This window comes from Sarcophilus harrisii, chromosome 4 (genome assembly GCF_902635505.1).
Source record: "Sarcophilus harrisii chromosome 4, mSarHar1.11, whole genome shotgun sequence".
NCBI lineage: Eukaryota > Metazoa > Chordata > Mammalia > Dasyuromorphia > Dasyuridae > Sarcophilus > Sarcophilus harrisii.
This window is the reverse complement of record NC_045429.1, coordinates 427,697,049-427,720,907: the sequence shown is the minus strand read 5'-3', so window position 1 is coordinate 427,720,907 and position 23,859 is coordinate 427,697,049. Positions and strand designations below refer to the sequence as shown.

The 23,859-nt window shown below is 36.2% G+C and overlaps 1 protein-coding gene and 1 pseudogene across 1 annotated transcript; one reads left to right on the top strand and one right to left on the bottom strand.

The window, feature by feature from the left end:
- Positions 1-4,719: 4,719 nt before the first annotated feature.
- Positions 4,720-5,847, bottom strand: LOC100921358 (annotated as a pseudogene).
- Positions 5,848-12,223: 6,376 nt separating this feature from the next.
- Positions 12,224-16,961, top strand: LOC116423653 (filaggrin-2-like). Its single transcript, XM_031968726.1, has 4 exons — positions 12,224-12,287; positions 13,429-13,478; positions 14,064-14,224; positions 15,720-16,961. The coding sequence occupies exons 3-4, from the start codon at positions 14,087-14,089 to the stop codon at positions 16,959-16,961; spliced, it is 1,380 nt and encodes a 459-aa protein (XP_031824586.1). The 5' UTR covers positions 12,224-12,287; positions 13,429-13,478; positions 14,064-14,086.
- Positions 16,962-23,859: the final 6,898 nt, after the last annotated feature.

Sequence of the window (23,859 nt, the reverse complement as noted above, 5' to 3'; positions counted from 1 at the left end):
AGGAGGAGAAAAATTGGACCATGCTGAAAAATTACCCATGCATATATCTTGTAAATAAAAAGCTATAATAAAAAAGATATCAATTTTCAGATATATTTAATGTGTTGATTTGTTTTGCTTCCCTATACTTAATTGTTAGAAAGGAGGAAGGGAGCTGGTAGGTGGTAATTCAGATTTTTTATTAAAAAAACAATAAAATATTTTAAATGACAAAGAATAAAACTAAGTTCAGAAGGAAACACAAATAGTGATGTTTTAAAATTTCCTTTTTACAATCTTATTGAATTTAAAACATTAAAGACAAATTATACATTAAAAGTTCACATATTAATGTTCTACCCTTTTTCATTCTTCTTTGTGTATTGAAATTTTTGTTTCCTGATAGTTTAAAATTCATAATGATAATAAAATTACTAAAACATAGTTACATATATGTGATTCCATGTTCTGGTGTGTGTGTGTGTGTGTGTGTGTAAACCCTGTACTGTGCTTATGGTGGCCAGCGGGGGAGCCTAGGAATTAAACAAATCTGAGGGGGAAAAAATGTTTATTTTGTATTTTTTTCTGGAGGCAATATGGGAATTCTTTTGATCAGTGTTTCATTTTCTACAGTTGGAAGTTCTGGGCAGTTCCACTGTATTATTTCTTGAATCATAATACATAGATTTTTTTGTCTTCTTGTGTTCTGGGAGACCTAGATCTTTAGACTGCCTTTATACATCTTATTTTCAAAATTCATATGTTTTGCTTAGATTAATGAACATATTTTCTTTTAGTATTATTTTAGATTGTTCTTCTCTCCTGTGTATTTGCACTCCCAATCTATTAATGTATTCTCTTTATTTCTTTAGTTAAACTTGCCACTACACATTGAAGTTTTTCCTCTTCTGATCATTATTTTTACTGCAGGTCATAAATTTTGCTCTCATAACTATAATTTTTAAACCACTTGGGAAGTGTGTTATGATTCCATCTTTTCCTCACATTTCACATGTTCTTCTATCTCATCAATTAGCAAATCATGTTCTTTTATTTTGTAGTATGTCTTCACAGATGATTCAACTTATTTACTAAATCTGGAGACCATATTTCCTTCTGTTCCTAATGCTTTCTCTCTTGATTTATCTGCTTATATTTAAGGTCTGAGTTTTCTTTTTTCTGAGATCTTTTTCCTTCCTTTTCCTCTCTTTTGCTCCCTTTTTACTCACTCTACTCTGATGATGATTTTTTTTGGGAGGCTGAATCTTAAAGTATTTCAGTCTTCTCCCACACTGGGAAATTCATGGGTTCACCAGTCTAGGTCTCTGCCCCAGCTGACTTTTCAGTGGAAAGAATTGGCCCCAGTTGAATATTAAGCTCTCTTTCAGGCTTACTCAGTGCTACATATCCCAGATTCCCAACACACACACACACACACACACACATCCATACACATTTACAGACATAGACATGTACCTTTAAGTTCACACAAAAGTTGCTTTCTTCTCTCGGCTTCAGCATTTCCAACCCTCATCATCTTTCTGTAGTTATTCTCTCTACTTACTTCTTTCCACCCAACTGATGTGACTATGGCTATGAAAACCCAGAGTACAAGCATTTTATCTCTTTTCCTTCTAGTATCTCATATTGCCCTTCTCAAAGGGGAAAGGCTAAGTGATCCTCAGAAATGAGCACCAAAAGGAGGAGAATATGGGAAACTAGGGCAAACTTCACCTTCTTTGCAATTTGCCAAGAGGATCAGCCCCGTTTATCTACAAATCAAACTGAGGAATCACATCTTCATGTTGTCCTGGACAGCCATTTAAGCACAGAGTTTGGCAATACAAGCTTCAGCTGCATTAGCAAATTGAAGAGTGTTGTTTGGACAGATTTCCATACTAGAACTAGCACCTCCTCTGTGCTAACATCCAGCTCCTTTAGGAATTTTCATTTTGATGTGACAAACTTAAATGACCCTTCACTCCCACGAGACTAGTCACACCTCTGATACAGCTATTTCCTCAATGAAATGGTTGTCCAGCTCTATTAACACCAGAGGTCACATGGCCTAATGACTAGGGTCTCAGAAGAATGCAGATGAACTACTATGAAGGACTAAATTTGATGTTATGTAATTTATGTTTTGGCAACAGTACTTGCCCAATGGTAAGTTTTCCTTCCTTACTTCTACATTGAAACCTGATGATCAAAGGACACAAATCTGCTTTTAAAAAGCTTTCATTAATGCTAGGAACACCAAATATATTGACTGTTGCAAATTTGCTTATAATTTAGTATAATTTCTCTTATCGCTGCTATGTATTATAAGTACTAATAATTGCAAACAGATAATATAACTTACTTTGAAATAAACACTTTGTTTCTATTTATTTCTATTTTCTTTGCTTTGTGGATTAAAAAAATGTACTTTGTCAGTTAATATGGCTTGGCCCTTCAAGGTATTCTTAAATTTCATGCTTTCTTAATAATACTTCAATGTACCCATGTACCCATGACTTTACCTATATGGGCCACATTCTTCCACAAATCCCCCATAGTACAGATAGATATTCAACATTAGGAAGAGTTTTCTCTAGGTCTTTTCACAGTTTGAGATTACCAGGGCAACACTCAGGCTATAGATTCTCTAAAGAATCAGCTCATCTGCTTTCCTCATGATATATTTCCTGGGTAATATGTTTATGCTCACAAAGAATAGAACACAATGGCTTCCAATGAAATGAAAGTAACTATTACACTGAGGGTAATGAAAAGGTGCCATCTTTACCAGAAACCAATGGGATACTCCAAAGAACAGTACATCTAGATCCTGATTTAAATTTTATCTTTATTTAAATTTTTGCCACATGCTTCTACCAGTCACAATCAATTCCAATATTTTACATAATTGCAATTTTGAATGGTACAAATTCAGATCACTTCAGAAGATTCAGCATTCACATAAATTGAGACCTTAATGTTCTCTTTGGGATTTGGGGTCTCTAGGAGCAGCCTTCATTTTAGTTCAGAATAATTACCACACAAACAGCCAGGTGTTAAAGTCCAAATCCTTTACTGTCTCCTTGCCTGGGGCCCAGACCAGCTTTCTTGATATTTTCCTGAATGTGTCTTGGTTTCTGTGGGGGAGGCAGGAGGACCACCACCACCCCTGTCTTCCCTAGTTCACATTCTGGCTGAGTTTGTCTGAGCTTATATGCTCTCTCATCATAGATGTGAATCTTGTAGAACTATATTAAGTACTAAGTACATGTACTGAACTACCATTGTCTATCAATGCCACTGACTTAGCACCTTATAAGAATCCTTTGTTTCAAGTTCAAGTTCTGGCCCATAACAGAGACCTACCTCTAAAAGATTTCATCAAGGAATTATATGGCACAGTAAGAAAAAGAGATGACCAGTCATTTAGCAAAGGCAAGGGATGACACTGAAAATGGTCCTGTAACACCTCTGGATGTCAAGAAAATCTAGAACATTGGGATGGACAGTTTATGGCAATAATAGAGGCATTTTGGGAGACAGGAGTTGAAAAGAATGGGCAGGAACAATAGGGATGCACGATTTGCATCACTGGAGGGAATTTCCAAATCAGTGCTATAGATATATGAGAGTTTTTATATTTGTTTATGTCACTTTTTGACAATAAATGTTAGTAAGATACTGTTACACCATTTCATGTACCATAAACTTTTCTAATGCATTATGAGGTATCTGTCATTTTAACTCAATCAATAAGTGATCTCACCTCCAGTTTTTCCTAAATGTATCTTGTCAATACATAGATTCTTTTTAATGTTGATTCTTTATTGAAAAATATTTTTTCAGACTCTGTAAATTGAATATTTCAATAAAAACAATTCCCAACAAAACCAAAATGAAAATTCTGTCAGAAAAGCTTTTTTAGAAAACACAAATAAGATTAAACATTAACAGAACCAGACCACACACAAGAAACCTGTTGATTTTGACTATTTGAAAACATTTAGATTTTTAAGAATTGACTTTTTCAAATTGATTTCTCCCCCACTTCCCAAAAAACATACAAAATGGCAGCAGCTTATTCTGTGATCTATTGTTCAGTCTATAGTACCATGAAGAAATCGCCACCTGTTGAGTGAACATCTAATGTAGGAACTAATTAGCTTCAGAGTATCCAGTTTTTCTGGTCTAAGAAAGAGCAGCAACCAAGACCATCTTCTGAACAGCATTTTTCTTGACATAATGAGGTTGTAATACCATAACAGCTTCTTCCACCTTTGAATGGAGTGATTCTGGAGATTCTAGCATGTACAACAGTCTCTAGCAACTTAATACTTCCCCATTAAATCATTGTGCATGATTTGAATCAATGAAAACACTCTTGCAGCATCTACTTGTGTTGCTGTGGGAAAATTACAGCCAGCATGGAGGTTTTTAGGAGTTTCTGACATGGAACATGTACATGGAATGCTACCTGAGATCTTGTTAAAGTCTGGGTAGCTGGATGAGGACTTTGGATGACTGCAGCATATTTATGAGGAGGAAATCTCTTGGTGCAGGTTACAAAGGATCTAGGAGATAAATTTTGCATAGCAGTTAGCACTCCCACTTGCTAATGTATAGCTAATGTATAGTAGAGAAATTACAAGAAGCCTAGCTGGAATCACATGGTAAAGAGTGGCCCAGACTGGAGAATGGTGTTTGACTTTTCTTGAAGCTTTGAGATCTTTGAAGTTGTTTTCATGATAGATTGGGTTTCATGTGGGCTATTTAATTGAAAGCATAAGAAGGTCTATTATGAGCCTTGGGCACAACTGGCATGAAATACTCCCCAGAGTTGGTTGAAACTGATTAATGATTAGGGAGGGTACTCATTCCTGCAATATGCTGAATATATTGGGTTTTTCTTTCTTCCTTCATTTGGGCAAGTGCAAGACACAGGGCTTTGGCACCCATGATATAATCATTCATTTCTGTCACTAGTTTGGTAGCCTCAGTAGGCCAAGAAAAGTAGACAAAACCAAACTTTTTACTTCACCAATCTTTGAGCATCACCTTAGCACAGATAATTGATATAAAAGAATAAAAATCCTTCCTTAATTTTTCATCACCAATGTTATCACCCAGTTTCTTACTATAGAGATCTACCCCTTAGTAGAAGCCAAACTCTCCTGTTTTAACTGCTCAAATTTCTATTTTAATTAAATCTAACATTCAACTTTTTTCTGTGCCCAGATCCAAATACTATTTTTCCATTGGCATCTTTTCCATTCAGCTCTGCAACTGGCTTATTGGCATCCTCATTTTTCTCAAACTTCACAAAATCAAAGTGTGTGGATTTTTCCACTAGAGTCAGTCAAGACTTTTGCACTCAAATTTTTATCATACTTGCTGAAAAGTTCCTTCAATCTTTCACCATCTATATTAACACACAGGTTTTTTTTTTAAGTGCCCAAACGCATAACCTTTGGAACCATTCTCATCACAATCACCTTGCTGAGCAAGATGTTCTCAAATGCATAAGTTTCTTAATGCCATGTTGTTTTGCATTTATCCAGGTTTTTCATGAAAACATTCCAAACTCTTGATTTCCTTAATGAGAAATCCCAAGAAGATTGGTTTGCCTTTAATTGCGTCAAAGTTCCTGGTATCTTGGGCATGTTTAGTATCTTCTGACTCCTGAAAGTTGATGTAGAAGAAGTGCCCAGTAATCATGTCCTTGAAGGCTCCCTTGGAGACCATGGATCTGGGAGGTCTGAACTTCTCATACAGCATGGCTTTAGTGAAATCTGAGTCCAAGTCACCCAATACAAGGAAGCCATTGGTGTAACTATTGACAGTAGTATACAACTCTCCACCCCTCAACATCCCAAACCCTTCCAGAAGCAAGTCTTTCTGGGTGTGGACTGACAAAAGACAAACCTACTGGGGCTAGGTGCAAGGTCAGGTGGGTGGAGCACACCAAGATCTCCTCCCTAAGAACCAGAAGTATCAATCCAAGCCTCCAGTCTGGTTGTAGCAGAGGTAGCATACTCTCCCACAACCTATTCTTCTACTTTCAGATGGAGGACTTTTTAAGATCTTTTGGGGAGTGCTGGGGATAGAGAGGGGACGGAGGCCCGCCCAAAATGAGTAGCAGACAGAGAAACAGAGCTGCATAATTGTTTGAATGAACAAATGAGCCATATACAGAATAAATAGTAAATACCAAAAGAGAATCCAATAACTCTTCCTGTAGAAGGTGGAATTTTTAGCTGCTCCTTGAAGAAAATCTTGAAGGATGTGGAGATGAGGAAGGAAAGAAAGACTTTCAGGCATGAAGAACAGGAATTTGAGTGTCTGGTTGGTAGAATAGAAAGAAGACCAGTTTTTCTGGATTGAAGATTAAAGAGTAGAAAAAAAAAGTGTAAGAAAACTGGAAAAAATAATCATGCAGAAGGCAGCACTCCAACTGAATCTTTAAAGAAGATTCCTAAGACATCACCAGGTATCTTGACTTATGTTTTGCAACTGGTGTTAAATGACTCTGAACAACAGAGTAAAACTGACTGATGACTTTGTGCACAAGTGAAGACATTACCATCATGATAGCATCCTTCCTCTTCAAGAATAAAGGACCAAGAACAGAAAAAATAAAGAAGCTAAGAATTTTAAGACACAAATTGCAGGGGGCATTTCAGGCATCCTCAGGCAGGGAGAAGGAAACTAAATCAGAGAGGTTAAGTGACTTGCTTAGTTTCACACAGCTAACAGATATCTGAATCCAGATCTGAAGACTAAGATCTTTCTCACTCCAGGCCGACTGCTGGATACCCTCCTCACTTTTGCTACTCATCCATGTTCCCTAATCCCATTGTCTCATTTACAACAAAAAGGGAAGATCCCTTTTTTTGAAAAACCTATTAAATCTGGACCCCCAGGGGCTCTGTGACATACTCTACTCTTCCTCTGAGTCATTACTTACCATTCTGTCTTGCAGAAGAGTAGAAGTGATAGAGGACATGAACTATTCTCTCCCCAACTAAATAAACCCTACTGTTCTGTTTGATCAATAAGCCATTCTCATCCATGACACTAGAATTGTGAATATTTGTGAATAGTCACAAACTTGAGGGAAGGAGAGGGAAATGAGTTCTCATTTTCCTCTCTACAGATACTCATTTCTCTCCATATAAAGAAAAAAAAATCAAGTAAAGAGTCCCAAGATTTTGGAAGACACTATGAGAGGAGTGTTATTTTTATTCCTTAACCACCACTGTATTTTTACAATATATCATGTAATAATGGCAGACTCCTTAATCTGGCTTTGCCTTAGCTAGCCAGCATTACTTATTTTAAGTGCCTAGCATAAATCTTCACTCCAGTCAGATCTCCCTCCTTCTCAAAAGTACAGCACACTCAGCATTATATTTATGTTCCCTTCTTGGGGTTCCTCCCACCTGAACTGCCTTTCCTTCTCTCCACAAAATTCTTCAAAATTTGATTCCTGCCTCCCTTGGGAAGCCTTTTCTAATGATTCTTCTGTGTGTGTGTGTGTGTAAAATCTGTTTCTGCTTCTCTCTCTGTCTCTGTCTCTCTCTGTCTCTCTGTTCTCTCTCTCTGTCTATCTCTCTGTCTCTCTGTCTCTGTCTCTCTCTCTCTCTGTCTCTCTCTCTCTCCCTCTCTCTCCCTCTGTCTCTCTCTCTCTCTCTCTCTCTCCCTTCCTCACACACACATGCACACACATACATACCCAGATACAAACATACACATCTCTCCACCATAATTTATTTCTTAAATACTAGCTTTCTTTGTTCATTATGTTTTCACAGGGGCATGTATTATCTAGAACTAGAATTCAAATTCCTTGAAGGCAGCAATACTATTTGATGGTCCTATAATTATAGAATTTTAGGACTAAGTGGACCCTTAAGGGCATTTACTCCAACTCTAATTTAAAATGTAAGGAAACTAGGCCTAAAAAGAGGGGAAATCACCTCACCACAAATTCATAGAAGCAATTTGTGACATATCAGGACAGTTTTCTGAATCATAGATCATTGCTCTTTCTCCTGAGTATGTGAAGAACTCAATAGATAGTGTCTGATTAATTAGATAGTTTTGAGATTAAAGATAATCCATTGAATTAAAATGTCATTGATCTATCAGCTAAACAGCTCATTTGGTCCTATAGGCTACTAGAAGGCCTCCTAATCTTTGGAGAAAAAGGAAAACAGATGGTGAAGTAAAACGATCACAAGTGTAAGGAAGATGAATAATGAGCAAAACTGAAAGGTAAATAAATAAAAAAGTTTTTATGAAGCAATTACTACATTTTCTTCACAATTCTCAACCCAAAAGCCTTATAAAAAGAGAATTTCTTAAAATCAATCCAAACTAGTTTTTTCTTCCTTTAAGTTTTGGATCCATGTTCAGTTACAGTGTGTTTCTGTATGTGCATGCATGCGTGTGTGTGCATTTATTTAATAAATTTCAATTTTATAAATTTAAAATAAATTATATATCTATGTATATGCACATAATACATGTATAAGGGTGTATCCATATTTTAAAAGACTAACTCAGTGGACCATCAGTCTAATTACATAGGATAGTCTAGAGAAGAGCTTCAGGAAAGGTTATCAGAAGTAAAATTATATAATACAAGAGTAACTAGAATTGAATCCACAAGGTAAAACCAAAACATTGAACAAGTTAAAAACATTCATGAAATAACACCGGAAAATTTAAATACTTAGTGTGTTCATTTAGCACCTTATCCTTTCTTCCGTCCTCCTTGCTACATCTGTTCCTGCAGACAGATACTTATTTTTTATAGCTTTTCATAATACTACACTCCCTGAGCTCTCTTCCTACCTAATGTCTCATTCTCAATATCCTTTGCTGCTTCATCAGCCATATTGTGTCCTAACTGTGGATCTTCCCCAAGGTTCCACAATGGCCCTATTTTTCTTCTCTCTCTACAAACTTCCATTCAGTGACTTTATGACCTCCCAAGGGCTTAATTATAATCTCTATGAAAATGACTCACAGATCTATATATCCAGTCTTAGTCTCTTCTTTGAGTTTCAATTTCTTATCACTTATTGGGCTTTGCAAACTGGAATATCACAGAGGCATCTCAAACTCAATATGTCCAAAATAGAATGTATTATCTTATACAGTACACTCACTTCTCTTCCAGACTTCCCCATTTCCATGGAGGGCATTATCAGGCTTCCAGATTTCTCATTAGAGTTACCTTCAATGTTTTATCCCTTGTAACAAATGAGCTTCCAAAGCAATTTTTTACTTCCAGAACATTCCTTGCATCCAATGTCTTCTCTCTACTTACACAGCTACCATCTTACTTCAGGATTTTATTAACTCTGAACTACATGATTGCAATTAATCTCCCTACCTCAACTCCATTCTAAATACAGTCCACTAATTCAATTTGATCCCTCACTCTGACATCAAAGTGATTTTCTTAAACACAGACCTAACTACTCAGTCAACTCCAGTCACCTCCTATTCCCTCTACCATCAAATATGAAATCTTCTGTTTACCTTTTAAAGACCTTTACAACATGGTTCCAAATTAATTTTAAGACATCATTATACATTATTTCTCCTCCCTCTGTAATCTAGGCAAACTGGCTTTCTCACTCTTCCTCATGGCCAACACTCCTCTTGTCTCTCTGCTTCTGCATTAACCTTCATCAAGCATGTACTTCCTATGTACTTCTGCCTCATAGAATCCTTTTCTTCCTTCAGGATGACTTCAGGTAGCATCTTCTGCATTAAGATTCCTAATCTCAATTGCTAATACCTTCCTTCTCTAACTACTTTGGACTTGACTACATTATACTTATTTGTGTTTATTTTCTTTATTTTTGTTCACATATACATGTATATACCTATATATATGTATGTATACATATATATCTTTGTTGTCTGTACTGTTATAACTTAAACCCCTTGAAAGTAGAGATTATTTTATTCTTTATTTTTTATCACTTGTACCTAGTACATAATGCCTGGTACATAGACATTTAATAAATGCTTACTGATTGATCAGTTGATGGATGCAATAAATCCTATCTCTATTTATAGTGAATCAATATCTTTTTTGAGGAGAAGTGACAGCATAATGAAAATTTGTGAAGCTTCAGATAGGGACAATGACAGGCAGGAAAAAGCAGCCACACATTAACAGTAAATAAAAATTCTAATTTCTTTAGTCACCCAACAAGAAAAGGCAATATTGAAAGACTAGAAAGAGGCAATAATATGGAGGGACTGAAATGGGGAAAGTGAAAGGACACAGGGTTTTCATTCTAGAGGAAAAGGTACTGTAAAGGGGAAGACTATCTTACCAATTATACTAAATATAAGGGGACAGATCTCTTCTACTCAACATAGTTTACAGTTTTCTGTGGTGTCATAGGTCATGACCTATTCTTGTTCCCATACACTCCAACCCTTGTGACTTCTTCATATAATATTTCCAATACTATCTTCCACATAGTTCCCTAGATGATACATCAGTGGCTTAGTTAACATGGAAAAAGCAAAGTAGCCTATCAGTGAGTTACACTGGAGGCAAAATCTACAACAGCAATTTAAGTACAAGAAGGAAAACAATATGACCAATAAGAAAATTATCAGAGTTATCATAATTTTTTTTTTCCATCCTGCCCCTAGGGTGACAAAGAAAGAATCAATGGCATTTGGTGAGTAGTGGGAGAACTGAATTTCTGAGCTTAACTCATTACAGGTCAGCTCTAAGTTCAGAGACAAACATGACTAGGGAAGTTTTACAACATATTGGGGGGTAATACAGAATGGTTTCAATTTCAAAATGGAATCAGAATCATTTGGGTTTTTTTATTATTTTTTTGTCAATGGGAGAATTGTAACAATTTTTTTCCTGACAAGCTAATACCAGAATAACAGAATTGTCCAATCACAGTACAAAGCTATAGTAAAAAAAAAATCTAAAATTATGCATTAATTTTGGGGGTGGGGTTACTTGATATCAAGATTACTGAGATAATTCAGTATATAGAATACAATATGCAGTGAAATAAAGATCATCTTAATACAATAATGACTAGTAGCTAACATCAAGTCTTTTTGCATTTTAGTAACCCACTGCCAAAGTCCATTTAATCAGAAAATTTCATCTAGGAAATCAGATGTCCCATTTGGGTATCCAGTCTCTGGAGCATTCTTTCTTGGGGCAGTCTAAAAAATGTCTTCCCCTCAGAGGTACCTCTTCAGTAAATTTGCTTCTCTTGGTTCCAAGTCTTAGATATGACTCTCATACACATTCCCAAGAAATATCTTTTAAAAGCCTTAAATGTAACCGTAGAGAAATAAAAGATCTACAAACAAGGTCAAAATTTTCGAGGTAAAGGAGGGAAAGAAGATCAGAAGAAGGGAGGGAAAGAGGGAGGGAGATGAGGGAAGTGGGAAGGGAGAAGAAGGAAACAGGAAGACAGGGGAGGAAGAGAAGAAGAAAGGGAAGGAAAATGGAAGAGAGGGAAGGAAGAAGACAGGAAGGAAGGAAGGAAGGAAGGAAGGAAGGAAGGAAGGAAGGAAGGAAGGAAGGGAGGAAGGAAGGAGGAAGGGAGGGAGGGAAGAAAGGAGGAAGGAAAGGAGGAAAAGCAAAGAAGGGGGAAGGAATACATTATCAAAATGAACAAATTTCAAGAGAGACATTAAATAGGTCATTATTGAGCTGTAATGCAAAAACTAACTAGAACCAGAAAGTCCAAAAAAAATACTCCCTTTATTGCATAAATCAATTTTATATATGTATATAAATATACATATATATATATACACAGAGTAATCCTGACCTCCAAACTGATCTATGAAAAGAAAAGAAAAAAATCTATAGGTCAATATTATAAATCAATGTGCTGTAAAAATAAAGCAATACAAGACATTGTCTGAATTTACTTATTTGTAGAATAAGAAGTTTGAATTAGAGGGTTGGTAAGATCCAGCCCAATATTGTGGCTACCTCAAGGAAGTTATGATGACCAAAGAGGTCCCTCCATAGTACACTGATAGGTGGGGTTGATACCAGCCCAAATCTGGAAGCTGTCAAGATGATCACAAATCAATTGGGTAAACAATATCCCTGGAGACAGAGGTGGAGTTGGGTTTCGCCATAAATGAATCAGGGCATACCACACAAAAGGTGTCACCTTTCTAAAGTGGACAATTAACCTAGTATAAAAAGCCCAGCATCCCAGACAAATGGTACCCTGAAGGCTGCTTCACTTCATATCCTCCTTGTTTCTTCAGTGAATTAGGTAAGTTGGTGGAACTATTCTAGCTTTAAAGTTACAGACTTTAATGGGTACTATAGGAGTAAATCTAGAAGTCAGCAAGGCCCAGAAAAGAGATAATTCATATAAAAAACATAGGTTTTGATCTCAGCTCTATCTTTTCTTGGCTCAGTAACATTTGGTAAATTACTAAGCCCTCTGAGCCTCAGTTTCCTCATTTATAAAAAGAAGAGTATTAAATTAAATCACCTCTAAGGTCCCTTATTGTTTTGACATGCTACAATCTATATTATACTGTTCTTAAGTACAAGAAACTCTTAGAAGCTTTGTTGTTCGTGTACTTTTAAGGGCACTTGATACTGATGAAAGTTTGTCTCTATCTTGAGGAATAATGAAAATGGAGGTTTGGTTCCCCCATGACTTCCAAGTGCTCTGCATTGCTTGACCATTTAGTTCAAATAAGTTTGGGAGGTAAGGAGGAAATGATAATAGTCTACTATTAGTCTACTATTTTTCTACCATGTCCATTCTTTTAGTCTCATCTGTTGGACTGTAAGTTTCTTGAGGGCACGGATTGTCTTTTGCTTCTTTTTTGCATCCTCTGTGATTAACACAGTGCCTAGTATGCAGTGAGCATTTAATAGATGTTTTTGTTACTATTTGTCATTCATTATTAAAGATGACCAATGAAATCATGAGAAGGATATCTTGACTCGGACATGAATTGGATTTAAGTGAGACAGTCTCAGTCATCAGCTTCAATATTGATTTAAATGCAGATATTTCTTATTAACTCAGCTTCCTTTAACTGGTACCATTCTGCTTTCATTTCTTTTTGCCAAATGTCCAAGAAAACTCCAGAGCTTGTTCTTGATGATTGGTTGAAAAGAGAGCTTTTTTCATTAAGCATAGGAATGAGGTAGAATCTGAGGTCTGATCTATTCCCATGCTTTCTAGATAAATTCCTCTTAATGAGCTGTTTTCATATTTAACTACCCTGCAAGATCTAGGTGGTACTCAGTGGTCTAGGGCCTCTAGATGAGACTGGGATTCTTTAGTACTTTGTGTATTGAAGCCACTATTAAGAAGCCCCAAAATTAAAATTATTGGCTCTAGATTCAACCTGGATTAGGGATTAAGAAACAGTTTTCCCTTTTATTTTCAGTAGCTTCCTGCTCTATCTTGAAAAAAGGAGTTTAATTTTGCAGTGTTTAGGTGAGTGAGTAATTCCTTCTGTCTTCCTAACTATATGAGAGAAGAAACAAAAAATGAAAAATATTTTCATCATTCCTTTGATTGATGAGGATTACTGATGGTGAAGAGCTTCTGGTTACTAGCAAATGAGGAAGAGTTAAAGTTGCTAAGGATACTTAGTTTAAGAAAAAGAGAAGACTGTGGGATAGGGGTGGATTAACCATTGGCTATTTTCAGATATTAAAAAAGGGCTATAAATATTTTTTTAAAAGAATCAAGCTTAACTTTTATTTCAAAAATAGAACATGAAGAAATGGGTAGAAATTGAAGAGGCAAATTTATACTTGATGAGAAGATAAACTTTCTAACAATTAGGGAAATCCAAAGTGGAAGAACCTTCCTCAAAAAGTAACAGGATTTCTCTTATTGAAGATCATTAAAGAAAGGTTAGATGGCCACCTACGAGGTATACTGTAGAACAAATTCTCTTTCAGTTATAAGTTGTCCCAGATGGTCACTGAAATCCAATTCTGATATTCAACATTCTATCATAAAAATAAGATCATGAAATGAAAGAAATGACAGAAATGTCTTTTTTCTATTCAGGTTCACATAAATTTGCATAAAAGATGTCTGGTCTCATGCAATGTATTGTCCAAGCCATCGACATTTTCTACCATTATGCCAAAGAGGAAGGGGAATGTGAAAAACTAAGCAAAAATGAACTGAAGAAACTTTTAGAAAATGAGTTTAATTCAGTTCTGAAGGTAAGGAATACATGCCATCAAAAGTCTACATAGTCATATTTTGCAGGGTTTTAATTTCTCTTTTTTGGCGTTTTGGAAGGGATTGTGATTTCACTGGTATAGAGTAGAGGTGTGAAACTCAAGAACCACAGGCAAAAGACAAAACTTTCCAGTGTTTCTAGAACCAAATTAAAATATCATTGGGAGATATTTAACAAAATAAATAAAAACAGCTTGGAAAATGTTATTGTCTTTTTTCTAAGTCAGTATGCAAATCGCAAGGACTGATTTCTATTTGAGAATTTGCTGCCAATGATTTGGAGAATTCCTAGTGAAAAAAGACTCTCTGCTAATGCAGGTCTGCATCTTCTTTGCAGATTAGCATCTTTAGAGAGTTGCTTTAAGAATTAAAGGTGAAAATGTTTTGATATGCAACCTTCAGATCTGAAAAGCAAGAAACAAAAAATCCATATATCTAATGATGTATTTGTGAGTCCTCTATATAGATTTCCCTGGAATTCTACATGGAAGGAGTAAAGGATAAACAAATATTTGTGTAACTGAATTAATAGAACTGGATCAAGTTCTGGTGAAATGAATCAAGGAATTTCTTATTGTATTAAGGAGTGTTGATGCTGGAGGAGAAAAAGGGAAGTGGGTAAAATTTATTTTCAGTAGCTCCTAATATTCTTTCTGTGACAGCTAGGTGAAGTGTATAGAATGCTAATCCTGAATTAGGAAGATCTGAGTTCAAATTTGACTTCAGATACTTACTAGTTTTGTGAAGCTGAGCAAGTTACTTAACCTCTCTTTTTCTCATTTCCTCAACTATAAAATAGGGACAACTAGAAAAGGCAAACCACTCTAGTATCTTTGCCAAGAAAGCCCTATGGGGTAATAAAAGGTTGGATACAACTGACTGACTCAATAACTACAAAATATTCTTTCTGCTCTCCTTCATTACATAATTTAAAACTCTTATCCCCAGCCCAGGCAAAGACAACCACTGTTTACCAGGTTCCCTCTAACATTAAGTAATTTGAACATTATACCAATGAGCTACCTCTTCATAAAGCAGAGGTATCTCCTAGAAAGAGAAATCATTAGGTACAGGAAGAAGTCCAAAGTACCATGCAAAGTTTTATTCAATTACAAGAAGGAGCTAAGTTGGTCAAATCCAAGATACCCAATTATAATTTAGTCTATTTAATAAGTAATTTTAATGAATATAAGTATATATATATATATATATATATATATATATATATATAATCTTACATTCACAATCATCTCAGTCCCTCATCTTTATCTTGAGGTAACCTTTCTGTGTTTTGCTATTCTTTGTGACCCATCTTGTTTTTCTTCCTGGTCTCTATAGACATCAGTCGCATAATATTAGTGTAAGTCAACCCAGAAACATGGCCAGTTGGATCCAACCTAGGTGTGCTAAGTACCCACATTTGCATAATATATGATGGATTGATTTCTTTTTCCCATATTATTTTCTTTGAGACAGAATCCAAGTAATCCTCAAATTGTGAACGCTATCATGCATATATTGGACCAAGACCATGACAATCAAGTGGATTTTGCTGAGTTTCTTCTAATGTTAGTCAATCTGGCTCTATCTCTCAATAAGTCTCTCAGCAAAAAGTATTGTGAAGCATCGGGGTCAAAGCAAAAAGATCCAAACCAAGAAGAACAGAATGTGACAGATGAAGAAGAAGAAGGTTCTAGTGGTGATCAGTCAAATCCAGAAGTAGAACAAGAACAATGGTACACTTCCACGAATTTACAGAAGAAAGGAAAACATAGGCACCAGTCTCGGTCTAGCTCTCCTCGGAAGAGAAGGAGAAATAGCTCATCAAATTCAGGACACAGGGAGGGCTCTAGGGAAAAACACCATAACTCAAAGATGATTCAGAAAGAGAGAAATGGGCTCAGTTCAAGAAAGGACAAGTCAAGTTCTGATTCAAGCTCAGAAAAGTCCTCTAGTTTTGACCATCATAGATCTAATGCACATAAACAGCCATCTAGATGGGGAAGAAAAGGGTCTAGTTCAGATGATCAATATAGGGAGGAAGAGAATCAAAAAACAAAGAAAGAGAATCAATCAACACAAAAGAATGCAAAAAGCAGTAAGAGAGAAAGATCAAAGAAACAAGATAAGAGAATAATTGAGAATTGTTCAGGGAGCGAGTCTCAAAAGCAAGATAACATTTCCATAGAGTTAACAAAAAGCAGGCAACAAAGACAAGAACAAAGTCATGAACAATCAAGATCCAACAAGGATGGAAAGTCAGATGACAAGCACAGACATTCAAGGAACAGTGAAAAACAAGTGACAGACAGCCCTAGACATCTATCATCTAAGCAGCAACAGCCCTCATCCATTCATGGAAGACATGGATCAACAGCAAGAAGAGAAACAAGTGATAGTCAGGCAAGTGATAGTGAAGAACAGTCAAGAGACCAATTTAGAGATTCAGTCTCTGGTCATAGACAGTCTTCATCTACCCACTCAGGGTCCCATTCTAGACTCAAAAAAAGTGAAGGGCAATCAGGAGACAGACATAGGCACTCAGGATCTGGTCATCAACAATCCTCATCTAGTCAGGGACATCATGGCTCTAATACAAGAGGAAGACAAGGGTCCACTTCTAGCCAGGCAAGTGACAGTGAAGGACAAACAAGAAACCACTCCACAGACTCAGTCTCTGGTCATAGACAGTCTTCACCTACACACCTCAGGTTCTAGTTCCTCTAGAAGACAGGGATCTAGACATGGTTCATCCAATCATACTGAAGGGCAGTCAGGAGACAGACATAGGCATTCAGGATCTGGTCATCATCAATCCTCATCTAGTCAGGGACATCATGGCTCTAATACAAGAGGAAGACAAGGGTCCACTTCTAGCCAGGCAAGTGACAGTGAAGGACAAACAAGAAACCACTCCACAGACTCAGTCTCTGGTCATAGACAGTCTTCACCTACACACTCAGGTTCTAGTTCCTCTAGAAGACAGGGATCCAGACATGGTTCATCCAGTCATACTGAAGGGCAATCAGGAGACAGACATAGGCATTCAGGATCTGGTCATCAACAATCCACATCTAGTCAGGGACATCATGGCTCTAATATAAGAGGAAGACAAGGGTCCACTTCTAGCCAGGCAAGTGACAGTGAAGGGCAAACAAGAAACCACTCCAGAGACTCAGTCTCTGGTCATAGACAGTCTTCACCTACACACTCAGGTTCTAGTTCCTCTAGAAGACAGGGATCTAGACATGGTTCATCCAATCATACTGAAGGGCAGTCAGGAGACAGACATAGGCATTCAGGATCTGGTCATCATCAATCCTCATCTAGTCAGGGACATCATGGCTCTAATACAAGAGGAAGACAAGGGTCCACTTCTAGCCAGGCAAGTGACAGTGAAGGACAAACAAGAAACCACTCCACAGACTCAGTCTCTGGTCATAGACAGTCTTCACCTACACACTCAGGTTCTAGTTCCTCTAGAAGACAGGGATCTAGACATGGTTCATCCAATCATACTGAAGGGCAGTCAGGAGACAGACATAGGTATTCAGGATCTGGTCACCAACAATCCTCATCTAGTCAGGGACATCATGGCTCTAATACAAGAGGAAGACAAGGGTCCACTTCTAGCCAGGCAAGTGACAGTGAAGGACAAATAAGAAACCACTCCAAAGACTCAGTCTCTGGTCATAGACAGTCTTCACCTACACACTCAGGTTCTAGTTCCTCTAGAAGACAGGGATCTAGACATGGTTCATCTAATCATACTGAAGGGCAATCAGGAGACAGACATAGGCACTCGGGATCTGGTCACCAACATTCCTCTTCCAGTCAGGAAAAAACTGAGTCAAGGATAGCAGGAAGAAATCAATCCAGTGACAGCCATAGAGTCTCTGACAGTTCCCAGGAACAGTCAGGGTCCAGAACAAGGAATACAGGAAGGAGGGAATCCAGTGCTGAGCAGTCAGGAGAAAGCCAAGCCAGAAGTTCAGGAAGAGAACAGTCAGGGATAAACCCCAGGCAATCAGATGACACTCAGGATCACTTTGTGTCAAGAAAAACTAGAAGACATGAATCTAGCTATGCACAATCAAGTGATAGCCCTAGGCAATCAGGTTCCAGACATAGACAAACAAGTCCTGAGCAATACAGTGATAGATTTGGCCTCTCTGAATCTGGTTATGATAACACAAAGTACACCACACATAATAATCACAGATCCAATTCAAACCAATCTACTAATAGTTCTGGCCAGACAGAGAAAAAAGAGCATGGGCATAGAAATCTATCAGATACTAGAGTCACAGAGGATACTAGCCACCACAGATCAGAATACAATTCCAGAGTAACAGGGGAAAGTGGGAGACACAGACAAGATACTGTTGGTTCCTGGAGATCAGAGAGTATTAATTCAAAGAAAAGAATCTACTCAGCCCCCTGCTACCCCTGTACCAATACTCCCCTCTATGCTTATATCCAAGAGCAAAGGAATTATTACTGCTACTGAAATGTAAGCAGAAGACCAAGAAACTCGAATGCCAAGTGAATTTTTAAAAATTAACTAAATTATCATTTGTGACATTTCTAGGAATAGGGCTTTTTGTTCTTTAAACAGAGAATTCTATTCCATCTTTTCTATTTGCTAACAAATTTTGTTTTTATGAGTGGTGGGTGTTTTTGTTCTTTGATTAGAAATTGGTGAGCCAAGAAAGTAATAGAATGTGGAGGGAACTATTGGACAGGATTAATCTGAAAGAAGTTAATTTGGGAGCCCCAGGGTATATGGAATTGATTTTTTTTCTTAATCTCAGAACTCAATTTTTATAGCTTCTTTGTGGTTTTTAATTAGCACATAAAAGCTGATGAGTCTTCTTCAAGGAATTAAATGTGTATTTATTATTATGGACCTGAAGGCCAAAACTGCTGTAGGCAGGGCTGCCAATCCACATTACAGTCACCAAATACTTAGAGATTTTGATAGTCAAGCTGAAAACCAGAGTGAGATATTGGTGCCATGTCAGTCTTCCTAACCAATGGATAAGGCAGCTATCTTTGAAGAATAAAAATTGACTTATTTTTATCCAAAGAACAAAAATTATCAACTCTAAATTGATTTTAAAATAAAGACACTCCCTCGGAAATTATTCTAGGCTGAAAACAATGGAAAGAACAACTCAGGACTGCTCTGCATTGTATTTGATGTCCAGTCAGAAGAATATCAATTACAAAGGAGAAAAGAAGAGGGGATGTATCTTAATAAGGTCCTTTATGATTGATTGTAATAATCCAAGCTTATTGATATTGCCTCAAATCAGTAGCTTTCATTAAAATTGACAATAAACAAAATAGCAACTAAATACTGTTTTTGGATGATATAACAAAACAAGAGATGAAAAATTAATATTATAAAAATCAATTAAAAGAAGGGGAAATTGTTCCTTTTTCCAAATGACATGATAGTATATTCAGGAAACCAAGCATTACAGCAAAAAAACAAACAGAAATAACTAATAGTTTCAATTAAATAGTAGGATAAAAAATAAATCCATAAAAATCACTAGCATTCCTATATATTACTAACAAAATTCAGGAAATTTAGTAATAAGAGAAATTACATTCAAAATAATTATAAAATGCACAAAATGTTCATAAATTATATAAATCTTGCACATGTTATCAGGAGATTAAACAAAATTCTTAAGACTCTTTTTACATATGAAAGAAGATATAAATTGGTAGAAAAACAGTCAATATTCAAAATTGCACTACATCAAAAAAATAAATTAAAATTTTAATACTACTTAGAGAGATTTACAGATTCAATTCCATACTAATAAAATTTCCAAGCAAACACTTTGTAACACTGGGTTTAAAAAAAGGTGAAATTTCATTTCAAGAGGGAAAAAAATGGTTTAGGAACTCGAAGGAAATATTGAGGATATTAATTTAATTAAATAGAATAGAAAAAACAAACCTCAAACAGCTTTGGGAATCTCATCACTAGAAGTTTAACTTGGAAATAAAATGCTTCCCAAAAATACTATGAAGTACAAACAATATTTAGCCATCAATAAATCATTACTTTAAAAAAAAATAAAGCAGAAATAAAGATAGGTGGGACTGGACAGGATTGTGTCAAAATGATTAAGTAGGGAACAAAATAGAAAGAAAACATATTCCTGCCATAGAGTAAAATTGAGCTTTCTTTACATATTACTCAAAGGAGACAAAAGGGATAAAGGCCAAGGGAGAATAGATGCAGTGCAAGATTACTCCAGACATTCATTTTATGGTAAAAATAAAGATAAAGCCCCTTCCTGATAGCAATAGCTTGAATTTCCTAGATTTTAGATCTTGAATAAAGCTTGGATATTATTCAATGACATTGATTTCCCATTCCTACTTTATTTTGATGGCCACAAGCCGGTGACCATATTTTACCAGCAACAATGAAATTGTATGAAGCCAAGAATAATAGAAACTATTAGAGAAGATGGCAAAATAGCAAGAAAAAATGCAATGACATTCCAGCCCTCTCAAAAAAAAAACCCTCCTCCAAATAGGAAATGCATCCTATTTAATCCTGATAAAGAAATGCAAAAAAAAGTCACAGTATATTATGGATCAGCAAAAAGAAGCAGATAGGTCTGTGGACTCTGGAGAAGGGGTGTGAGCTCTTTTAGCACTCTAGAATTCAGAGAGGGTTATGTACACTGAAGCAAAAGCAGTTCCCAAAATCATACTATGGAACTTCAATAAGAAGAGGTGCCAACTGGCAGCTCCAACTGTCCTCTTTGTTGCTCACTACCAGTTCTGGGTCAGAGCCAGGAGAGGCTAATAAAGGAACTTGCACCTAGGGGAACCAGGATTAGAAGTGGATGCATAACCTCACTTATATGCCTAGAGAGGAGCAAGTTCAGAAGAAAGTAGTTATGGGGCTCAAATCTCTAATTAAGAGCAGAGTTGCAGCCTAAAGAAAAATGATAACTAGGGCAGAAATTCCAGACCAACGAGAAGCCTGCACTTCTGTCCCTTAGAACCAATACAACTTCCTGGCCAGCTAATGGGGCAGAGTCTGCAAGCAATCTACAGCTGCTCTGACCTAAATCCAGGTCAGGAAATTTTAGAGCTCAAACCAAGGAAGCAGAAGTCAGGTTTTGACCTGGATAGGTCCAGTGTGAGAGCATTGAAAGCTTGCAGGTCTCCATGCTAAGCTATCTCTGAGATCCTGAATTAATACAACACTCAATATCCTAAGAAAGCATTAATAGAACCAACCAAAATCTTTTTTTCAGAATCATACAGAGCCTGGCTCTAAATAAAAGTCAAAAGTTGAGAAGTTGGTTGGGCAAAGATAGATAAAAAAAGAAACTTACTTTATGGTAATAGGGAAGTTCAAAGACACAAATTCAGAAGAGAATGATTCTGATACATCTTCAATAAAAACCTCAAATAAAACACAGTTTGCACACAAATTCACTACAATTCCTGGAAAAGATGAAGCAAGAATTTTTTTTTAAGTTTAAAAATGTTTTTTTATAAATGAAATGATAGTGAGAGGAAAATATTGGAAAAGAAATGAGAGGTATGAATGAAAGTTAAGAGCGTAGAATGATACATAAAACTTTTTCCAAACAACAATATGCCTGAAAATTTGAATGGATAGAAGTCAATACCATGAAACAAGAAAGCCAAGACTGAAAAAAAAATGGAAGAAAATGTAAGCTACAACATAACTAAAACAAGTGACCTAGAAAAGAGATAATTAAAGAATCATTGGACTGCTTGAAAGCCACAATAAAAGAAAAAGACCCCAAGACATTGTATACAAAGAAATCTTAAAACTGCCTAGATCTCTTAGAATCAGAGAACAAAGTGAAATTGAAAGAATCCTTCAGCCATTATCTATCAACTATCTATCTAAAAGTGAAAACTCCCAGGAACATTGCAGTCAAAATCCAGAACTTTCAGATAAAAGTAAAATAATGCAAGTAACCAGAAGGAAAGAATTCAAGTTCTGGGGAACCATGGATAAGATTACATATAACTTAGTAGCCACATCTATAAAGGCATCAGCTCCTTGATGTCATGGTCCCCTTAGAGAATGAAGTACAAAACAGCAACAAAGCAGCAGAGACTTGGAATACAATATTCCAGAAGGCAAAATATATGGGCTCATAGCCAAGAATAGTTTCCTGGGGGAGTTGGTGATGAGGGGGGCAATGAATCTTTAGTGAAATTAGGGGACTTGCTACTGAGGCATCTAGTTAGATAGTGCAGTAAATAGAATATTAGACCTAAGACAAGAAGATCTAAATCAAATATCGTCTCAGACACTTAACTTCTATTTGCCCCAGTTTCCTGAACTATAAAATGAGGACCATAAAAGCACCTACTTTCTTAAGCTCAAAGGAGCTAATACTTGCAAAGCATTTAGTGCAATGTCTGGCACATACTAGCCATTTAATATGTTTCCTTTCTTTTAAGATTCTATTAATATGTTTATAACTAATGATTATTAGAAATAAATGGGTCAAAACCTGAATGTAAAATATATAGGATTATGAATATAATAATATATAGGATATGTAATTATTATATCATATATAATAATATATTATTATAATGATATATTACATATTATATAATATTATTATATAATAATATATAGGATATGAATATAAAGGATTATGGGTATGTAATATTACATTATATATCATCCTGTCTCATATCTGTTTCACCACTCACTTTCATATTATTTTTTCCTTTACCTGAGAAGTTATAGGAAAACATATGCAAGATCCTCCTAATTCCTCTGATTAATTCACCAGACAATGTGTTAAATATTTGTAAAAGTCTATTTATTATACTTTATGGTACGACCAATGGAAAGTTCTGCCTTCTAGGACTGTTTGCCTGGAAAATATAAATTCCAGCAAATCTTTGGAACCGATATGAATTGCCGTCATATCTCTGTAAAGAGATAGGAAAACTATAAGAACATTCTGGTCTTGACAGATTATTTTCACTATTATGTGTAGACTTTAAATAAGAAAAACAAGTCTTCTATCACAACTGAATTGTTATGAGGGAGGTGTGTGTCTGTGAATGACTTCTCTGCTAAGACCAATTCTGACTAAGGTTATAAAATTTCTAGAATATGCTTTTCCATTCTCATAGATAGAGACACTTAGATAGAATGGTCCCCATTGTGACCTTGACTCTATTCATAATCTCTCCAAAGGTAAAGCAATTTGGAGGGCTGGTAAAATCTAAGTCACATCTATCCCAATGGATGACTGGAGAGTGAAGATGGAAATCACAAATTTTGAAGAAGTTATGGAATCATAGAGAGAAAGGTTCTTGGAGAGGTCATCAATGTGAATGCTGAAGTCTTCAAAGATGACTTCTAGAAGTTGATAGGTAGACAAAGCATAGAGAAAGTCCGTAAAACAGGTTCCAATCATTAAGAAAGGCAGGAGATATTGTGTATCTAATTTATACTTTAATATATTTAACATGTACTGGTCATCCTGCCATCGAGGGGAGGGGATGAGGGGAAGGAGGGGAAAAATTGGACCACAAGGTTTGGCAATTGTCAATGCTGTAAAAT